Below are 18,518 nucleotides of genomic sequence, written 5' to 3'. Positions count from 1 at the left end.
AAACCCAGTGCATCAGACATTGCTACTTCAGATATGAGATCATGGTCTGGAGGTTTACTCTTGCCAAATACCAGCTCATCATAGCAGAGTAGTTCAGGAGGTAAAAGGCTAGGGCTATCTGTGACAGGACTTTACGATAATATAAAGGCAGTAACTATGTTTATAGAAATTATTTTCCATACTTGATCTTTTAATATTATACCCAGATGAACATCATTGAGAAGACATGGATTATTTCTACTAGAAACTCCGTAACCTCAAGGTAGGACAAAACAAACTCCATTCAATAAAATACAATTGGTTAAATGGTTCTCATTTTAGAGACAATTCCCCTTCCCTTTAATATTTTGGTGAACTCTTTATTTATAAAAATACATTTGTTTTGTCATGTTTCTTCATTAATCTATCATCCTCATTTCCAAGAACTGTAACCAGGCTGGAATGGTTTGTATCTTTTCTGAATTTAACTGAGTCTAGGATTTCATTTTATTTTTTTTGGATTTTTACATTTTTAATTCAATTAAAATATTCTACCAATTTTTCTGGGAAACAGTAGCTCTCTTCCAGGTGAAAGAGCTTACTAGCAGATTTTATAAATCATGGACACTTGTTCAGTCCTACCTGTAAATGAACTTATTTTACTGCTTGGCATGGGAAAAGGCATTTTCTAGTAATTTTCTGTGACAGGAAACATAACGTTAATCCAAGGAAGCACCCAACAGACTATGTCTATCTGCTGGGGAGCAGTTTTAAACTTTAACTCAACGAAAACAATTACCTCAGTGTTTTTTGTGAGAGAGAATTCAGCAGTTATTACAGTGAATAGACCCCCTGTGGAGAGCTATGGTCACCAGGGGGAGGAGATGGGCCAACTGACATGCACTTTCCAGTAACAAAAACAATAACATGGCAAGAAGCTACCAAACAGTATTGCAGTAGTTAGAGTAACCACTAATGTTGTTATTGTGCCCTGGGTTACTGTTCCAAATACTAACGCCAGGAGCACACTAGACTTGATAGGATTAGCATAACTTCTTTGCAGTAAGAACTAGTGGATGGCACACGATGACTACTGATGGCCCATTTCACTTATAAGACGTTTTCTAGTTATGTCTGCTTTCTTCTATGTTAATGATCTGTATCCCATGGCAGTACATTTTCTCCATCTGAGAATACCGTAACTATGGAATACCTCCTCTTTCTTTCTCTTTCTCTCTCTCTCTTTCTCTCTCTCTCTCTCTCTCACATACACACACACACACACACACACACTCCCATCCTTATACACACAGGTATAGACAACATGTGCAAAGTGCTCATTTATAGTAAGTACATTCTCTAAAAGCAGCCAAATCAGCCTTTCTAAAAGACAGAACCAGTCAAAGCCAATCAGAAGTCATATCAACTATTTAGCTCTGCCATGAGATTTTAAACCCTGTCCACATGGTAATTAATTCAATATAGTTTTGTTTATTTTCTAATTCATCCAAAGGAAGAATCTCAAAAAACAGACAGCATTCTATATAGAATCAGATCACCCACCTCACCCTTTTGCTTATTGTACAGTTGAATGATGCTCTTGCTAGTGAAGCACTTGCATTGATTTTTGAATGGGCATTAATGTATTTATATTTGGCTAAGGCTGATTTGACTTTCTAGAGAAAGGTCAGTTTATCTGGAAATGAACACCTCCCTTCACACAAATGTTAATGCACACTAAAGACAACTCTAAGTATATGTATATATAGGATATATACATAAATGTACACATAAAATGGATTGGGAAGTCCTTTGGTTTAGACGGGATTAAATTGTACTTCCCAAATGCATAGGTTTCCTTTGACCAACCTTTTCAAAAAACAAATATGAAAAGAGCCATGGCAATGTTGACAATTATGTTGTTTTGTTCCCTAGTGGAGGCCCCTTTCCTGTCTTCTCCATCTCTCCTAAGCATTTCCTTTTTCAAAGCAGCTGGTTCGTTTTGCCTTGTAACACTCCATGGATTCTTCCATTCCTTGGGAGAGCTCTAAGATCACATCCAGAAGCTTATCTTTAGTGGGGAACAAGGTAGCAAAGAACTTTCCCCCCCTTCTTTGATTCCCTCTTCCCCCCAAGAAGTGAATACCTTGGGTGTCATGAATAATTCGCTCTTGATCTGACTTGCCTTGTTACCCCTGGCCAGCCCAAGCAGCTGAGGTCTGAGCTTTACTTGCCCTGCATCGTTGTGCAATACTGGAAAAGAAAAACAATCCATTAGTCTACACCCTTCAGACTGTGGTGACGTGATCAGGGTTCTCTTGAATTTCTATGCATTCAATCTCCTCTCTTTCCTTTCGTTTGGCGCGTTTCTTTTTCTTGTGGTGCTTTTTGGAAGGGGGGAAAAAGGTTAGGAACACAGGTAAAATAACAAAACAGTGCAGAAGTGTGCAACCCCCGGTGAGCAGCAAGCATTTGAACAGTGTGAAGGTCAGGTTCGAAGGCACAAATAGGAGGGGGACCAACCCAATAAGAAAAGAAGTAACATTTTGCAAAATGGCTGTCCCATGCTCTTGCAGGGAGCTTTTTATACATTGTGTTCGGGTGTGCTCAGTTGCTAATACAAATGTGTAAAGCAGTGGTGCACAGTGGTCAATGGCAAAATTTAAAGTGTAGATAAGGCACAAGATAGAAATGCAATCCATGTCGACGTTCCATAAAGTCATTAGGCCCAGAACGCCCAGCTCAATTGAGGTGACACTAAGAATTAGCCAGAAGTTTCCCAGAGGGTGGATCACCAGGAAAAATGTCAGGATTAACACCAGGAGAACACCAAAACCTGCAATCAGAACAGGCACTGTGACAGACAAGCCATAATGGTCCATGAACACAAAGGAGGGGTTGAACACGATGAAACGAATGCTCTTTGAGAGGGACAGGGGTCTCAACTTTTCCAACACTTCTATGACTTCCTTCTGCTTGTCTCTGGTAGTCCTGGCCACTAGATACAGTCGGGATGCAATGATGTTGTTTTCATCCCCTGCCTTGGAGAAGATGATATCATTTCGAAAATGCTGGAATTCTGGCTTTTTTAAAAAGGAGCTCTGCAGGACACTGATAAAGTCACTCTTGTTATTGGCACTGATGTTGCTAACTTTCAGGAACTGGTAATATTGCTCCACCCAGGACACTGCAGTAAACCCACTGCAGAGTTTCCGGAGGTCCTCCTGGACGCTGCTATTCCAGTACTCAAGGGGCTCGTAGACGTAGAATCCTATCACCGGGCTATAGTTGCTGAAATATTTCTGCTGAACTGTGGCATAGGAAACGCTTGGGGAATCACTGGCTAGTAGGTTGATGATGTTGGCTCTGTCACTGATCTGCAAGCACCCCATGAAGGAGAAGGAGGCGTAAATGAGATAGAGTATGACAACAAATGGCTTCACGTAGATATTGGTAATCCACTCGTTGTAATGTTCACGGAGGAAGTGCTGAATGAAGTGGTGCTGGTAGGGGTTGGTCTCATGATGGGATGTCTGTTGATGCCCATCACTCATCACCGTCTGGAACCACACAGGTTTGCGGTCCAGGTATTCTGCAGAAGGGATCTTACAGCAGAAGATGCTATGGTATCGATTTTGCTCTAGTTGGCCAGCGAAGACTAGACAGGAGCCAAAGAAGGAGAAAATGTAGAAGTAGTTCAACAGAATGGACACACACATGTTCTGACAGAAGACCTTCACAGCCTCTATATTTGTGAAAGGGCTGGCGCCCATGCCAAAGGTAATGAAGTAAAGGGAGCTAGTCATGGTGTAGGTGACCATCACATCAGAGTAGGCATCTGCGACCCTGTCTTTGAAGGGCAAATTCTCTCTGGTCCTCCGCCATCCAGACAGAAGCTCAAACACTCCTTTAGTTCCATGGCCTAATTAAAAAAAAAAAAAAAAGAAGAAAAAGAATAATTATTTTTATCTCCTTCTATTATACAAGTGAAATTCTTATATATGATCTATGCCAAATAGTACTTTATACTCCAATTTTCAAAGTGCTGTGATCCTCCTATTTGGGTCTCAAACTTTGAGTTACATGACAGGATATATTTGAATTCATTTTTCCATTTTAATTAAGTCCAAATTTACTGGTATTCTGGGCAAAATGAAACATGCCTTGTCTATTCTATTACCTTGACAAGTTGCCAGTCAAATGTGACACCGTGACATGATTTTTTGCCCCCTGCAAACATATTGTATCTCTGAATGGATCATTAAATGTCAAGGGTTGAAGTTGTTGTTTGTGCACCTTCAAATACCCCTCAACACAATTTCAGAGTTTGATCAACTAATTCATTGACTGGTAAATACTAACCTCCATTTCAAGCTGACTTACATGATGATTTGGGAAATTCTAAAATCATCTTAAACACTTAAAATTTTAAATTGATTTTAAATTGGCTTTAGATTGATTTTTTTTTTTAATTTTAGCCATCTGTTTGGTGACCAACTAGCTTAGAAACCAATTATTATAAATTTGATTAATTAACATTGGAGAAACAAATCCAAAGAATCTACCATGTCACTTACAAGGCAGGGCAAGACCTTCAGGGGAGAGATCACAGCAAGCGTTTACTCTGGGCACCTCAGTTTTTATTCACATAGAATGGGTGCTGACTAAATGTTCTGACTGCTTCACTAAAGTGAATGGAGAATATTTCTTTTTAGCCTATTTTTGTGCACCCTCTGCTAAGGTTTGATCAACAAATGTTGCTTGAGAGCACCTACTATGTGCCAGATACTATGAGACACTGAGTTGGTTTTCCTGACAGCTTTTAAGATTACACCACTTGTTTCTTACTTACAAAAAGCAGAAATCCTTTGGGAACGTAAAGGGATTATACCCTTCCTGCTATTTCTCCCTTTTTCACTATCTTGAATTAGCTCTGTCACTTACCAACCACAATATATCAACTGGTAGGTAGCTTTCTGAGTAAGCAGAAATCTTTATAGGTCACTCTTGCCCTTGGTAAGTATAGCAATACTACATATATATCTTTCCTATGAATAGATTTAAGCTGTGCTTGGACTATCTTCTTTCCAAGAAATTCTTTAGACAAAAATGTAACTTAAAGCATGCAATAACCTAGTTGAAGAAAACCTGCAAGATGGACTGTGAGTGGCGCCTGGATATTGGGGTTCCCAATTCACTTAGTAGTGCTTTAACAGACATATTATAATGGCTTTTGTCACACTCTAATCACTGATTTTGTGTTGTTGATAGTTTACCTGCTTATTTCTTCCCCTTCTTTCATACTCTTATTAGACTGCAATGTGCACACACAATTCAAAACTTTATTTATCAGCTTACCTCTCATATGGGGTGGTAATGTGTCATATTTCTGGACAATGCAATATAACTGGAAATTATCTATGAATGTTTATAAGAAAACCAAGATGAACTTTGTTGTAAATGGCATCATGGAGTCACCTATAAGAGCTCTGCCCATTCTCTTCTCAAATTACCTTAAAGAACCTCAAATCTCCATTTGACTAAGCCACCCTAAGTAAGGCTGTAATATGCAATTGAATTGATTCCTAACAAGCAAGTTTTTAGGTGAATTAACATTTACCAAAAGTTTCTTTTATGGGGATTTAAGAATTCTTGCTGTATAGATGACTATAATATTTATAGGTTTAAAAGTATATAATCACACACTGGTTCATCTGTTTTGGAAGTTTTTATTAATCATTAATTGTTATCTCATTGAAGCTCTTCTTATCCCTAATAAAAAGTTTATTCTCTAAAGTTCTAATTCCTGGGACTTCAGTCAGGAAAGTTGATCCTAACAAGTAGAAAGGGTTACGAGAACTACACTTAGGTGTACAGTAAATTTTTCTTTTTAGACAAGGATCTAGTCCTTCTTCCATTTATCTACCAGCTCAATATATACATACATTGAAATAAATCAAATGAGGCTTAACAACATCAATTTATTAATTCATTTCTATCTTCTGCAAGACTCCTTGACCACACAGAAGACTTATTCTTTCATTCCCTTGACACAAGCATAATATTAAGACTCAGTTAAGGTAATTAAAATAATTCTTTAATTAGAGCAGTTCTCTTCTGAAATGACAACTCTTGCTATCTCTATTGTCACAAGGGGGAAAAGCTATCTGGGGATACGGTTATATTTGCTGATGGTCACTATTATGTAATACTCGGTGCACTATGTAGGTCAGAGTATGGCTTTATATAGCACAAAGGTCTGGACTTGTGGGAAAAATGATGCTAAACCACCTTAAGCTAAATGATCACCTTAAATGTGAAAGAGTGAAAACATGATTTCCAAATTGTTGTAGACAGCGTGTTTTATTCCATTCATAGATTTAGATATTTTACAGGGTAGGCCTATGACTCTTCACTCAATCTTCAATCCTCACATAATTTAGCCACATCATAGCAGCTCTAAGCTATTACCTGATTTAGTTAGGGTAGTCTTTCTACTCCCTATGAACCTGCCCATGGTCTTCTCCTTTTAGTTTTGTTCATATGATTTTTTCCTGCCTTATAATAAATTCCCTTCATTGCTTGTCATAGTGAATTTTTATCCATTGGTCTGTTAAGGGTCAGCTCGATTCTCTTTCTATTCTTTAAACTCTTACTGCACTAGATACTCATTTTCACACTTTTAAGCATGTGCTGTTTTTCTCTGTAACCAAATGGTTTTCTAAGGATATCTTTATCTCTTGGGTTAGATTGCAAAATCTTCCAGGTCAGGAAATGAATTTAGTGCTACTTTTATATGCTGCAGAACATCTCACAAAGTGACAGACATCCAGAAGATGCCTACTCACCTGTTATTGAATTAAATCTACCATAATTACTGATTCTGGATGGAAAACATATTTTTAGAATACTTACACTAAATCTTTAAACCCATCTGAATGGTGTCCAGACGAGCTATGCACTTTTTCAGTTCAACCCAATATAATATGTATTTAGTATTTGTTGCACACAAGAATCTGCTCATATATAAAATATAAAGGGAAACAAGAAACACAATCTTTCCCAACACCTGCCAGTCCAGAAGGTCCTTTTTACTAAGGTAATTTTGAGACAGATATTATAGCTTCTAATATATATTAATTTTAAAGGTTATTCTGTACATGTAGAATGTTTTCTGGCCTCTCTGCTGGGTGCCAGGAGCATATTTAACTGTTGTCCAACCAAAGATGTAAACACACACACTTAATCAACTTTTTCTGGTAATAAAAACCGGAATTTTTTCCACAATATCAAATAATGTTACCTAGTTTTGCTCACATTGAGTATTAAAATCATGGTTATAATAGTCAGCATGTTTTAAACATCCTCATTTCTCATTTCTATTGTCTATCGGTATGTGCGTGTGTATCCTCCTGCACACACATATAGGCACTTATATGTATGTATGTATGTATGTATGTGATTATATATAAACACAAACATATATACATATATACATACTAGGTTTTAAAAAGTTTAACTTTATGTAGAACTTTAAAATAAACTGTCAAGTATGGCAGAATGCAAACTCTGGAACAAGATTATAAATCCTAATCTATACATTAAAATACGTATAAACCACACACCATTTTTGAAAATCATACATGAGAATCTGTTACTAAAAAGGCATGGTAGAGATGGGTCTGTAAGGTGCTATTGATAACTAAAGGATGATGAATGTTTTAGATATTTTCTAATTCTTTTTGTGTTTAATATACACTTGGTAATTGATGTGTACTTATAGACAAACTATTTTTAATGAACTGTCATCTAGAATAGATTATTGTGTCTCCCTGGTGGCTAGGAGTTAAGTCTCAGCATTATCACCACTGCAGCCTGAGTTTGATCCCTGGCCAGGGAGCTAAACCACATATGGTGTAACAGACCTCTCCTGTCTGGCTTGCTGCTCCCCTCAGCAGTGTATTTCAGTCAGTCTGCCAGTTCTGTTCCCCACTCTGTCTCTGATGAATCCTCTCACACCCCCACACCCCAGTTCTTCTACTAAAGTTAAAAAATAATAAAATTAAAAAAAAAGAACAGGTGATTATTATACCCCACAAAGTTGTTTCATTTATAAAGGATGGCCAACACTTTTGCTTTCTGGTCACTATATAGTCTCTACAAAGCCAAAGGATAGTAAGCTATTCAAAAGGTATTCTCTAGGTTCACCTTGTGAAGGGCACATTTGATGATTTATTTTGCCCGTAAGCCAAAGATTACATAATGCAGAGAGGGGTGGGGGGGATCTAGTTTCACACTACCCTTAACTAGGAAGTGACTTACCTTGAAATGATGCCATTTTAATACAGAATGAGGCAGGGTAAAGCAGAGAAGAGAGACAGGGCATTGCAAGGAAAAGAGGAGCTTAGCACTTGGCAGGAGGACAGCATCTTTTTTAAAATTAGCTTCCTAATAAGAAAAAAAATGTAATTTGATCATTGGGATGTGACTTATCATAAGGAATATGTATTTGTTCTTTATCCCAGTTTCTGGTACAGAGCTCCTAAAACCCTTGGCATTTCCTCAATGATGAGAGCAACAAAGGTGTCTTGTTATGTTAAGGAGGCTGGAGGTAGAAGAGCAGACCAATGGCTAATGATTCAGTCAATCTTGTCTATGTAGCACCGTATAATATCTCAAAAGGACGGGGTTTGGAGAGTGTATAGGTTGGTGGACATGTGAAGGTGCTGATACAGTGGCACACGTGGAGAGGGCATAGGAGTTTTGCACTGTGCCCCACACTTGAACCTGTCTTCCTTCTGGAAGATCCAGAGTTAAATCCTTTTATAATAAAAGGTTTTTTGTTAAGTAAAGTGTTTCTCTGAGTTCTGTGAGTCACTCTAGCAAGGTAATGGAACCCAAAGAAGGTGTCATTGGAACCTTAGAGCTATAGCCATTAGGTCGCAAGGACAGGTGACAACCTGGACTTGTCATTGGCACTTGCATGGTAGTGGTGGGAACAGTCTTATGGGACTAAATTTTTCATCTGTGAGATCTGATCCTATCTCTGTGTAGACTGTGTTAATTGAGTTGAATTATAGGACACCCAGTCATTGTCTGAGACTTGTTTGTGGTATGGGGGAAAGTGTGCCACCCCCTGCCCCATTCACAAACACTGTACATGGTATCAGAACCCTTTGTAGTAACAGATCCTCACTGTATAAGTTTTGGATCTGTTGTATATTTTACATATTTCTTAATGTATAGAAAAAGGCATATAGTCTTGTTCCAGGATTTCATTCTGTCATTTTTAAGATTGTATTTCGTAGTTTCGAATGTATCTCGTAGTTTCATATATGTGTGTATGTATACACACCTTTATTCATACATACGCAGTGTGTTATATACACATGCACACATACATTTATGTGCACATATATACATATGTACTCACACTGAGAGATAAACATGAGAGAGACAGGCACACAGTGGGAAGAGAGAAATAGTGCTAAGAGACAGGGGTGTTCTATAGCCTACTGGGTATTACAGCCACGGTTTTAATATTTAAGGTGAAAAAACTAGAAAAGTAACTCTATATGATATCATGGTTAGTAGCACCTGCCCCAGAGCTAGATTGCTTTAGTTGAAATCACAGATCTCCTAATTCCTAGTGCTATGACTTTGGGCACATTTTTTTTTTAAACCATCTAAGTTCATTCATCTGTATAATGAGATAACATGGGACCTACCAGAAAGGTTGTTGTGAGTTTTAGATAAGTTAACATATGTGTTGTGTGCCACATACCGTATTATTTGGAAAGGCTCAGTGCAGGCAACTGTAAGATGTCTGCAGGAAGAATGTTAGAAATCAATTGACTTGTGTGCCAACTTCTGAGTCCAGCTTGGTTACTGCTATCTTTATCACCCCAGCTGAGCTGGCTTTTGGAGAACCCAGGAGCTCTTTGTCGACTTTCCTTTGCTGCAGGGCCTCAGTGCTGCCAAGTGTTGAAATGCCATTGCAGTCCACACACACATGCAAAACACCACCACAATCACCACCAGCATACACACACACACACACACACACACAGAGTGACTTGCACTGTTGTTCTCTTCCTCTCTCTAGCATTCCCATTAAGGGGGAAAAGACTACCAGAAAGCTTTTCAATTTCTCCTCAATGTTTTGAATGTCTTTCAAGCTTTATGAAATGGCTACACATTGTTTTTTGAGAAAGAAAATAGCCTGACAGCTGGGTGCTATCAAGTAGACCTTGGTGTTGTCCAGAGCTGGTCCGGCACTCACAGCTGGGTTTAGCAGCCTATGGACCAGAGACCATCTAGCAGGCATCAGACTGGGATGGATTGGCACAAAGCAGATCCACTCTATAGTCATGACTGTGAATAAACAAAAGATGAGTTTTGTCCAACACAGATAATGGAACAAACATCTCATCAAGAATAGTGAAAGAGATTGTTGTTTCTATACAATGGCAGTTTAGGCTTCCTGTGGTCTTCTCACTTTCTGGATATAAGAATTATTAAGATAATTGATAGTAAAATCATCCTCTCTTCTTGATATTAACCAGCCATGCTTCCTTGGGTCTTCTTCTAAATGATCTAATATTTGCAAAAAATCATAATAAGCCATTCTAACACCTTCTTCCTAATCTCCCTCTGTCCCCTCCAGTCCCATTGGTTGTGTTCTTCCTTGTTGCACTGAATCTATAAATTTAAATTTGTTCAATGGTGGTAGTATTCCTGTTGCTTTTGTAGGAAGACATTGGCATCTTATAAGTATTTTTGGAAAAGGAAAGAAATTAAAACTTGTTATTGCTGATAAAATACAAGTTTATTTCTTTGGGTATAGGAATCAAAACATGAACACTGAGTGAGAATTAAGCTCTGGAAGATTCATATGTCCAAATGGTGCCACTAATAAAAGGATGGTTTTCTGGTGGAAATATTATTTTAGCTGCATTCTCACTGAGAAGGGAATGCCAGTTGGGCATATGGCAAGTGGGAAGATAACATGGATATTAATATAGGACAAGGGAGGAGAAGCCATGTGGAGCTAAAAAGTCATTGCTTCAGCAGAGAAGAGCAATGACTGCAAATATGGGTATTGGGGCTGAAAAATCTTACAATTATCATGAGAACTGTGTTGGTAGTTCATAAACCAAGAACAAGCACGTGCTTTGAAAAATCAAGACCTAGAATAAGGGATCATATAAATGAAGAAATCAGTAAATACAAGAACTTGTAGAGAAGAAATTAAGTTAGTGTTTACTGACTTGAAGATATTTTAAAGAAAAAAATTAGACAAATTAATTCATTTAGAGGATATTTCATGAGTGTTTCTCGCCAGGAAGATATGTCTAAATGTCATCACTTTGAAGTATAATAATTCTCATTTGTCCCATTTGAAAACCACATTATATCCACGTCTGAATTTAACAGTTCATTAATTACAGGACTTGGAAGCTTCATTGAAGACTAAAGTGATGATGATTTAGGTTTTTGTAACCAAGAACTAGAGGATATTTTTAAAAATATCCTACTTGATCAATAGGAAATGTATCTGAAAGGAAGGAATCTTACTTAACAAATTTAAATTACATACAGTTTTGGTTTCTAATAAATATTTTTCAAGAGAAAACTTCAACGTATAGGATAAATGCTTGATAAAAGCAGAATGCTTCAAAGAATGGGTTTTCTATGAGCATCCTTAACTGTTTTCTGTCTTTTTCACTAATGAAGGTAAAATAAAAACATTCCATAGACTGAATTCTCCCTGAACTGAAAGACCTGAAACCAGAAAAAAACTCAATTGAAAACTCAGGAATTGGATCATCTGATCATTTGAATATCATTAACTTAATTAACCAGAGCTTCCTTTTTGATTCAACTTTCATTGGTTTATTAACTTCATTGGAGAAGATCTTTCTAAAATGCATTAGACCTGTTTTCCATTTCTGTATCCAGACCTTAAAAAGAAAAAGATAGTATGGATAGAAATTCAAGAGTTGTACTCTGGAGTTACATATTTTGGTTCCAGTTCTGGTTCCTCAACTGTGTGATATGGGGAGAATTAGTTAACCTCTATGAGACTCTCCTTCCTAGTCTGGAAAATGGGGATAAAATAGTACCTATTTTAAGGGTTTAATATGAAATAAGATAATAATTTCAATGTGCTTAGAGCAATAACTGACACACAATGAATGTTTTTTATTACTGTTTATTGAATAATATGCTTCAGAGTCATCATTATATAATGCACCAATGATCTGGAGGCAATACGGAATATTTGGTTAAAGTGATGAGTTCTCTTGATTTAAGCATATAAATAATCACCTATCAGATGTGTGATTTTGGGCAAACTAATAACTCTTTGACTGGATTTCGCAATCTGTGAAATATAGAAAATAGCAATATCAACTTCAAAGGATTCCTGTGTTAAAGAAATAGAGACACATGAATCCCTTAGTACACATATCTGGCATTTAATCAGTGCTCCTTCAAACATTAACTATTATAAAGTAGTAGTATATAGTTGGAGAAATGTGGGAGTTTGGGTTGAATGTGTACCAGACCCTGAGCAAAGTTCAAAATTTTTCTTCTCTGCTTATTATTTTGAAATTTGCCTTTTTTGTCTTCAGAAGGTTATTGAAGTAAAATACTACTTACTACAGTGTTATAGTTACCCATAGATTCCACTAATTGAGGCATTCTTTACATGTGTGTGTTCTTATTTGGAATAGGCTACTAGAGTTCTCATTTAGCATGAGAAGAGCTGAAAGGATACCTTTCAACCACAAATTTACTCTAAAACTCAGTTCAAGGCAATCACTTTGAGGATAACAGCAGACCTCAGGACTGGGACTGAGCTGGTGAGTCATCAGCCTGTGGGTCAAGGAGAACTTTTTCCAAAGGGTCCTCTCAAAGTAATGGTACTATTATCACTTGGATGTATCCCTGATGAGTATAGACTTCCCACATCTCCCTGTAATCTGTCTCCTTTCAGCAGTCTACAGTTTAGCTTGGCCTTATTACAACATCAATGTATAAACAAGAATTATTTTGGAAAATGTTAGGTGCTAATTCTTGAAGGCGGTTGATAAGAGATGATGGGTGAGGCCGACTGCAGCCTGGCAGAAGAATCTCAAGCACAGACTCTTGTATTTATACCAAACGCCAGTTGCGTTATTCCCTAACTAGATACCTTTAACAACATCCTCTTCATGCTACCTTCCTCATATGAAGAACAGAGAATGCAAGTATATACCTGAAGTGTTGCTGAGAATAATAAAGAGATAATCCACATAAAGTGTTTACCACAGTCTTAAACACTCAGCATATATTAGCTATCAATGTTTTTCTAATAGGTGAATAGTTCATTTGGAGTCTTAGCAACATGCTCACAGTGTACTGCAAACCACTTCTGTGTTGCATTTTGAAGTTATCAGTAGAAATGACAGTTAATCACGATAACATGCCAGGCTACCAAACATAGCTTTAGTGAATGGAAATTATCAGAAACTCTTAAACTGCATTCTCATGATAACACTTATTCTTTCTTTCTGTCTTGAAAATCCTTGTGAATTTTCCATTAGTCAGACATTATTTGTCCATTTTTCACTAGTCAAGGAATAATCAATCAATAATACAATGTCACTAATCCTCAAGGAAATGCAAATCAAACCCACAATGAGATATCACCTCACACTGTTAGAATGGCTGCTATCAAAAAGAAAAGAAATGTTTGGTGAGGACATGGAGAAAAGGGAACTGTTGGTATAAATATAAGTTGGTGCAGCCACATTGGCTACAGAATGGAAGTTTCATAAACACTAAAAAAGAACTTCCTTATGATTCAGCAATTCTACTTTTTGGTATTTTTCCAAAGACAATTAACTCAAAAAGTTATCTGCATGATGGTATTCAATAGCCAAGGCATGGAAACAACCTAAGTGTCCATCAATGGATAAATGAATAAAGAAAATGTGATATGTATACATGTATACCATGAGCTATTACTCAGCAATAAAATGAAGGAAATTCTGCCATTTTCAACAACACTCATGGACCTTGAGGGCATTTTTAAGTGAAATTAAGTCAAACATACAAAGAAATACCATATGATCTCACCGATATGTGGAAGCTAAAACAAAAACCCAACTCATAAGTATAGAGACTAGACTAGTGGTGATTGCCAGAGGCAGAAGGAGGGTAGAAGATGGGTAAACTGTTTCCATGAAGAGTGGGGGGCTTCCACTCACTTTCATGTGAATAGTGTGAGAGAGTACACTTACTTCCATTTCTTCTTCTTTTTTTTCTTTTTAACCACTCCTCTAAATACAGAGACTAGTTGATCAGATGGTGACAGCCTGATAACACTTGTGATAATTAATCAGTGGAATGGCTACTATTCCTCTAAAACAATAAATGTACTAAATCCCATTCCCTCTGGGGAAAGAGAAGGAAAAGAAAAAAATTGCTTTTTAGATTTCTGCTGGATTTGGGGCCACTGCATGCCAGATTTTCTTTAATTTTCTAATGATATGATCACTCTCTTTTTTGGAGAAGAATCCAGTAAAGGGCTTGCATGAATAAATGGAAACCTTCCTCTTATATGCTTCGTTTAGAGAGGAAGAAGTTTCCATAATTGGAAGATTTTGTGCTCCTTCAAGAGACACAAGATAAAATGCTAAAGCAGAACATCAAAACAGATACAGGGCTAGAAAGGGCTCTTTTCTGGTAGGGCTATAAAACACGCATATGCCACAAATCCTAGGGTTTTCACAAAGATTTCTCCCTTATAATGCACTTAGTTAGAGATTTTTTTTTATTGCTGTTCTATTGTTCTTTTCATTTCACATAGTTTGCCAACTCAGAGATGCTTTTTAGATGAAGGATGTTCCTTTTTACTCCTAGTTAAAGAGCTTTTTATCATTAAACAGTGTTTTAGTTTGTCAAATGCCATATGTGTGCTTTTTGATAAAATCAAGTAGTTTTTGACCTTTATTCTGCTTACATGGCTTGTTACATTAATTGATGTTTAGATATGAAACCACTCTTGCATATATGGGGTACATTCCACTTGGTTATGGTGCACATTCCTTTTTAGATGTTGTCGAATTTGGTTTGATAATATTCTGTTGAGTAATTTTGCATTTATATTCTAAAAGATCTTGGTGTGTAGTTTTCTTTCCTTATTTTGCCTTTCTCTGGGTGTGGAATCAGGCTAAGATTGGCCTGAGAGAATGATTTTGGAGGTGTTCTTTTCCGTCTAAAGTTTCTCAAATACAATTTCCCCCTCTACCTCTCTCTTCTCACCAGGTAACCTCCTTCATTTTGTTTATAAATTACAGCATATCTAAATTTGCTCATCAGTCAGTACTTAGGGAAGTATCTGTGTGATTTGAACCAATTTATTCTCATCACAAACAGTATTTATAATGCTCCCACATGATTTCAACCAATTTAGTTTTCCCATGAGAGAAGTCAGGTGAGCAAGAGAGAGAGAGAGATGGTGTGTTTGCAGATGTGCAAGCACAAGGAGGGAAGAAATGCTGGCGGTCACTTAATTTCCAAGGAGTGGAGTTAGATTCTTAGACAAAAAAACAAAAACCTAAAACTCAATATTTCATAGATTGCTGTTTTTTGGTTATTGTTTTTATATTTTGCTTTACTTTTTAGACTTTAGGAAATGAGTCTTCATGCTTAATCTTCTAAATCTTGTTTGTTTTCCCTTCCCACTATATTTTTTTCCAACCCTCCCTTTAAACTCCTTCCATTCCTTTGTTTTTCTTCCTTTTTTTTTTGAAACTTAAATTTGCTACTACTAACTTGAGGTAAACTAAGTGGAGATAACCAACTGATGCCTTAAAAATAATACAAACAAGTCTGTAACTGGAATTAGAGTGTTACTTTCTTAGCTTAACTCACAGTTTCAGTTACTATTGTGAAAACTCTGGGGAATTAAAGATTTTAAAAGTAACAGCAACAACACATTAACCAGTCTGACTCTGTTTGAATTAACATCTTTTGACTTCTTTTGCAATACTAGGCTTTACTGAAAAGCTTCATTTCAAATATTATAAAATAATATTCCTTTCATTCCTAGATAGTTGCTGTATATCAAGATTTCTTTTTAAAAAATCAAGTTCAAGAGAGGTGATGACAGCAGCCCAGACTAAGTTGGTGTCTTAATTTAACATGAATGGCCATCCTACCAAAAGAAATATATAGATTCAATGCTATTCCAATAAAAATTTCAATGACATTCTTCAAAGAAATAGAACAATTATTGATGAAATTCATATGGAATCACCAAAAACCCCAAATAGCGAAAGCTTTCCTGAAAAAACAGAAGGGAATGGAGGCATCATACTCCCAGACTTCAAACTATAATACAAAGCCATAATCATCAAAACTGCATGGTACTGGACCAAGAAGAGACACACGGATCAATGGAACCAAATAGAAAATCCAGAAATAAACCCACAGATTTATGGTCAACTAATCTTTGACTAATCTTTCACTGGAGCAAAGAAAGTTTGTTCAATAAATGGTGCTGGGAAAACTGGGTCGCTACATGCAAAAGAATGAAGCGTGGCTACTACTTCACACCATGCATAAAAATCAACTCAACATGGATTAATGAATTAGATGTAAGACCTGAAACCATAAAATACATAGAAGGAAATATAGGCAAAACACTACATGACATGCACCTCAAAGACATCTTTACAGACACATCACCCAAAGCAGTGATAGTGAAGGCAAAGATCAATAGCTGGGACTACATCAAACTAAAGAGCTTCTGCACAGCAGAAGAGACAATAAACAAAACAAAGAGAAACCCCACTGACTGGGAGAACATTTTTGCACACAACACTTATGATAAAGGACTGATCACAAAAATCTACAAAGAGCTGATGAGACTCAACAAAACAAAGAAAATAATCCAGTCACAAAATGGGCAGAAGAGCTAAAAAGAAACTTCTCCAAAGAGGAAATGCAAATGGCCAACAGGCATATGAAAAAATATTCAACATCACTTATAATCAGGGAAATGCAAATCAAAACTACAATGAGATACCATCTTACACCAGTGAGAATGGCACATATTAAAAAAACTAACAACAACAAATGTTGGCAAGGTTGTGGAGAAAAAGGAACTCTTCTGCATTGCTGATGGGAGTGCAAACTGGTCCAATCACTATAGAGAGTGTGTGGAGATTTCTTTACCTACTAAAGATAGAGCTTCCATATGATCCAGCAATTCCACTCCTAGGTATTTGCCCAAATGACACAGAAACAGTAATTCCAAAGGGCACCTGCAACCCTATGTTTATAGCAGCACTATTTACAATAGCTAAGCTATGAAAACAACCCAAATGCCCAAAAATAGATCACTGGATCAAGAAGATGTGGTACATATACACCATGGAATATTACTCAGCAATCAAAAAAGATAAACACATGCAGTTTGCAGCAACATGGTTGGAGCTAGAAGGGATCATGCTCAGCGAAATAAGTTAGAAAGAAAAAGAAAAATACCGGATGGTCTCACTCATAGCAGGAATTTAGAAAACCTAAATAAGGGACGAAGAAAAAGACTAATTAATACAAAGTGAAAATCAAAATCAACAAGCAACTGTAAACCACAGACACACTAAGGGGTGGAGAGAGGAAGGACTAGGGTCAAAATAAGGGGGGGTGCAATTGTTTGGGTAATATAACCAAAATGAAAATGCATACATTGTGCAAAAGTGAAAAATTATACAAGAATTATATAAAATAAAATATTAAAAAATACTTAGTGTATTTTTACTATGAACAAAATACTTTCCTTCTATGTTGAGGAAGTCAAGGATAAATGAGAGACTACATCTGCTTTAATAAACCTAAAACTCTGAAATCCATGAAAAGCATCCAAATACTTGTTATATGAAACTAACTACAATAAATTCTATATATACAGCCACTTGAAATATCCCAAAGGAAAGGAAAATTTCAACTGGCTTGATTGGTGAAAGAATCTTAGTCACCATTATATTTCCGATAGTAAGTACAGTATTTTGTAATTCACAAATAATAGAAGCTTGGCAAACATTGGAAGATTTACTTGAATCACGTGCCTGAACTATTGTTCATTGCTTCTAACCACATTAATTTTCATAACTGGATATCTCGATTTTCGCTCCTTTCTATAGTGTTCTGTTAGTACAAGTTGCAACCAGGTCTTGCCACCAGAATTGCGTATGCCATGATCATACAGTCTGCAGGACAACTGTCCTACTCCCTGTTCCAGCAGACTGCTTGCCTGCTTTCTGCCAATAATCAGTTGTTTTCTATGTCTTCTCTCCTAGTGTGAAAGGGAGCCAGGAATAAGTGAATATACCAAATGAAGTTGAAATAAGTTATAGAAGGGCAGGATCTAAGTTTATCCTATTTGTAGTCAAGAGTGATTTGATAGGTAGGTCCTATGTGACCATTGCTGGTCTGCCCCTCCATGAGTGTCTTGCACGTATTAGGTATTTAATAGACATTAGTTG

The 18,518-nt window shown here is 36.8% G+C and overlaps 1 protein-coding gene across 2 annotated transcripts in view; it reads right to left on the bottom strand.

Annotated features, from left to right (window-relative positions):
* Window positions 1-2,267: 2,267 nt before the first annotated feature.
* Window positions 2,268-18,518, bottom strand: part of PTCHD4 (patched domain containing 4) — a gene marked incomplete at both ends in the record, with an annotated part of 164,861 nt that continues 148,610 nt past the window's right edge. For both annotated transcript variants that reach the window (XM_084256556.1, XM_084256557.1), the window contains one exon: window positions 2,268-3,901. In XM_084256556.1, the coding sequence (XP_084112682.1) occupies window positions 2,268-3,901 (1,634 nt within the window). The remainder of the gene's footprint in view (window positions 3,902-18,518) is intronic.

Source organism: Talpa europaea (genome assembly GCF_964194135.1).
Source record: "Talpa europaea genome assembly, chromosome: 2".
NCBI classification, from domain to species: Eukaryota; Metazoa; Chordata; class Mammalia; order Eulipotyphla; family Talpidae; genus Talpa; species Talpa europaea.
The sequence above is the reverse complement of the archived record's forward strand: the minus strand, read 5'-3'. Positions and strand labels throughout refer to the sequence as shown.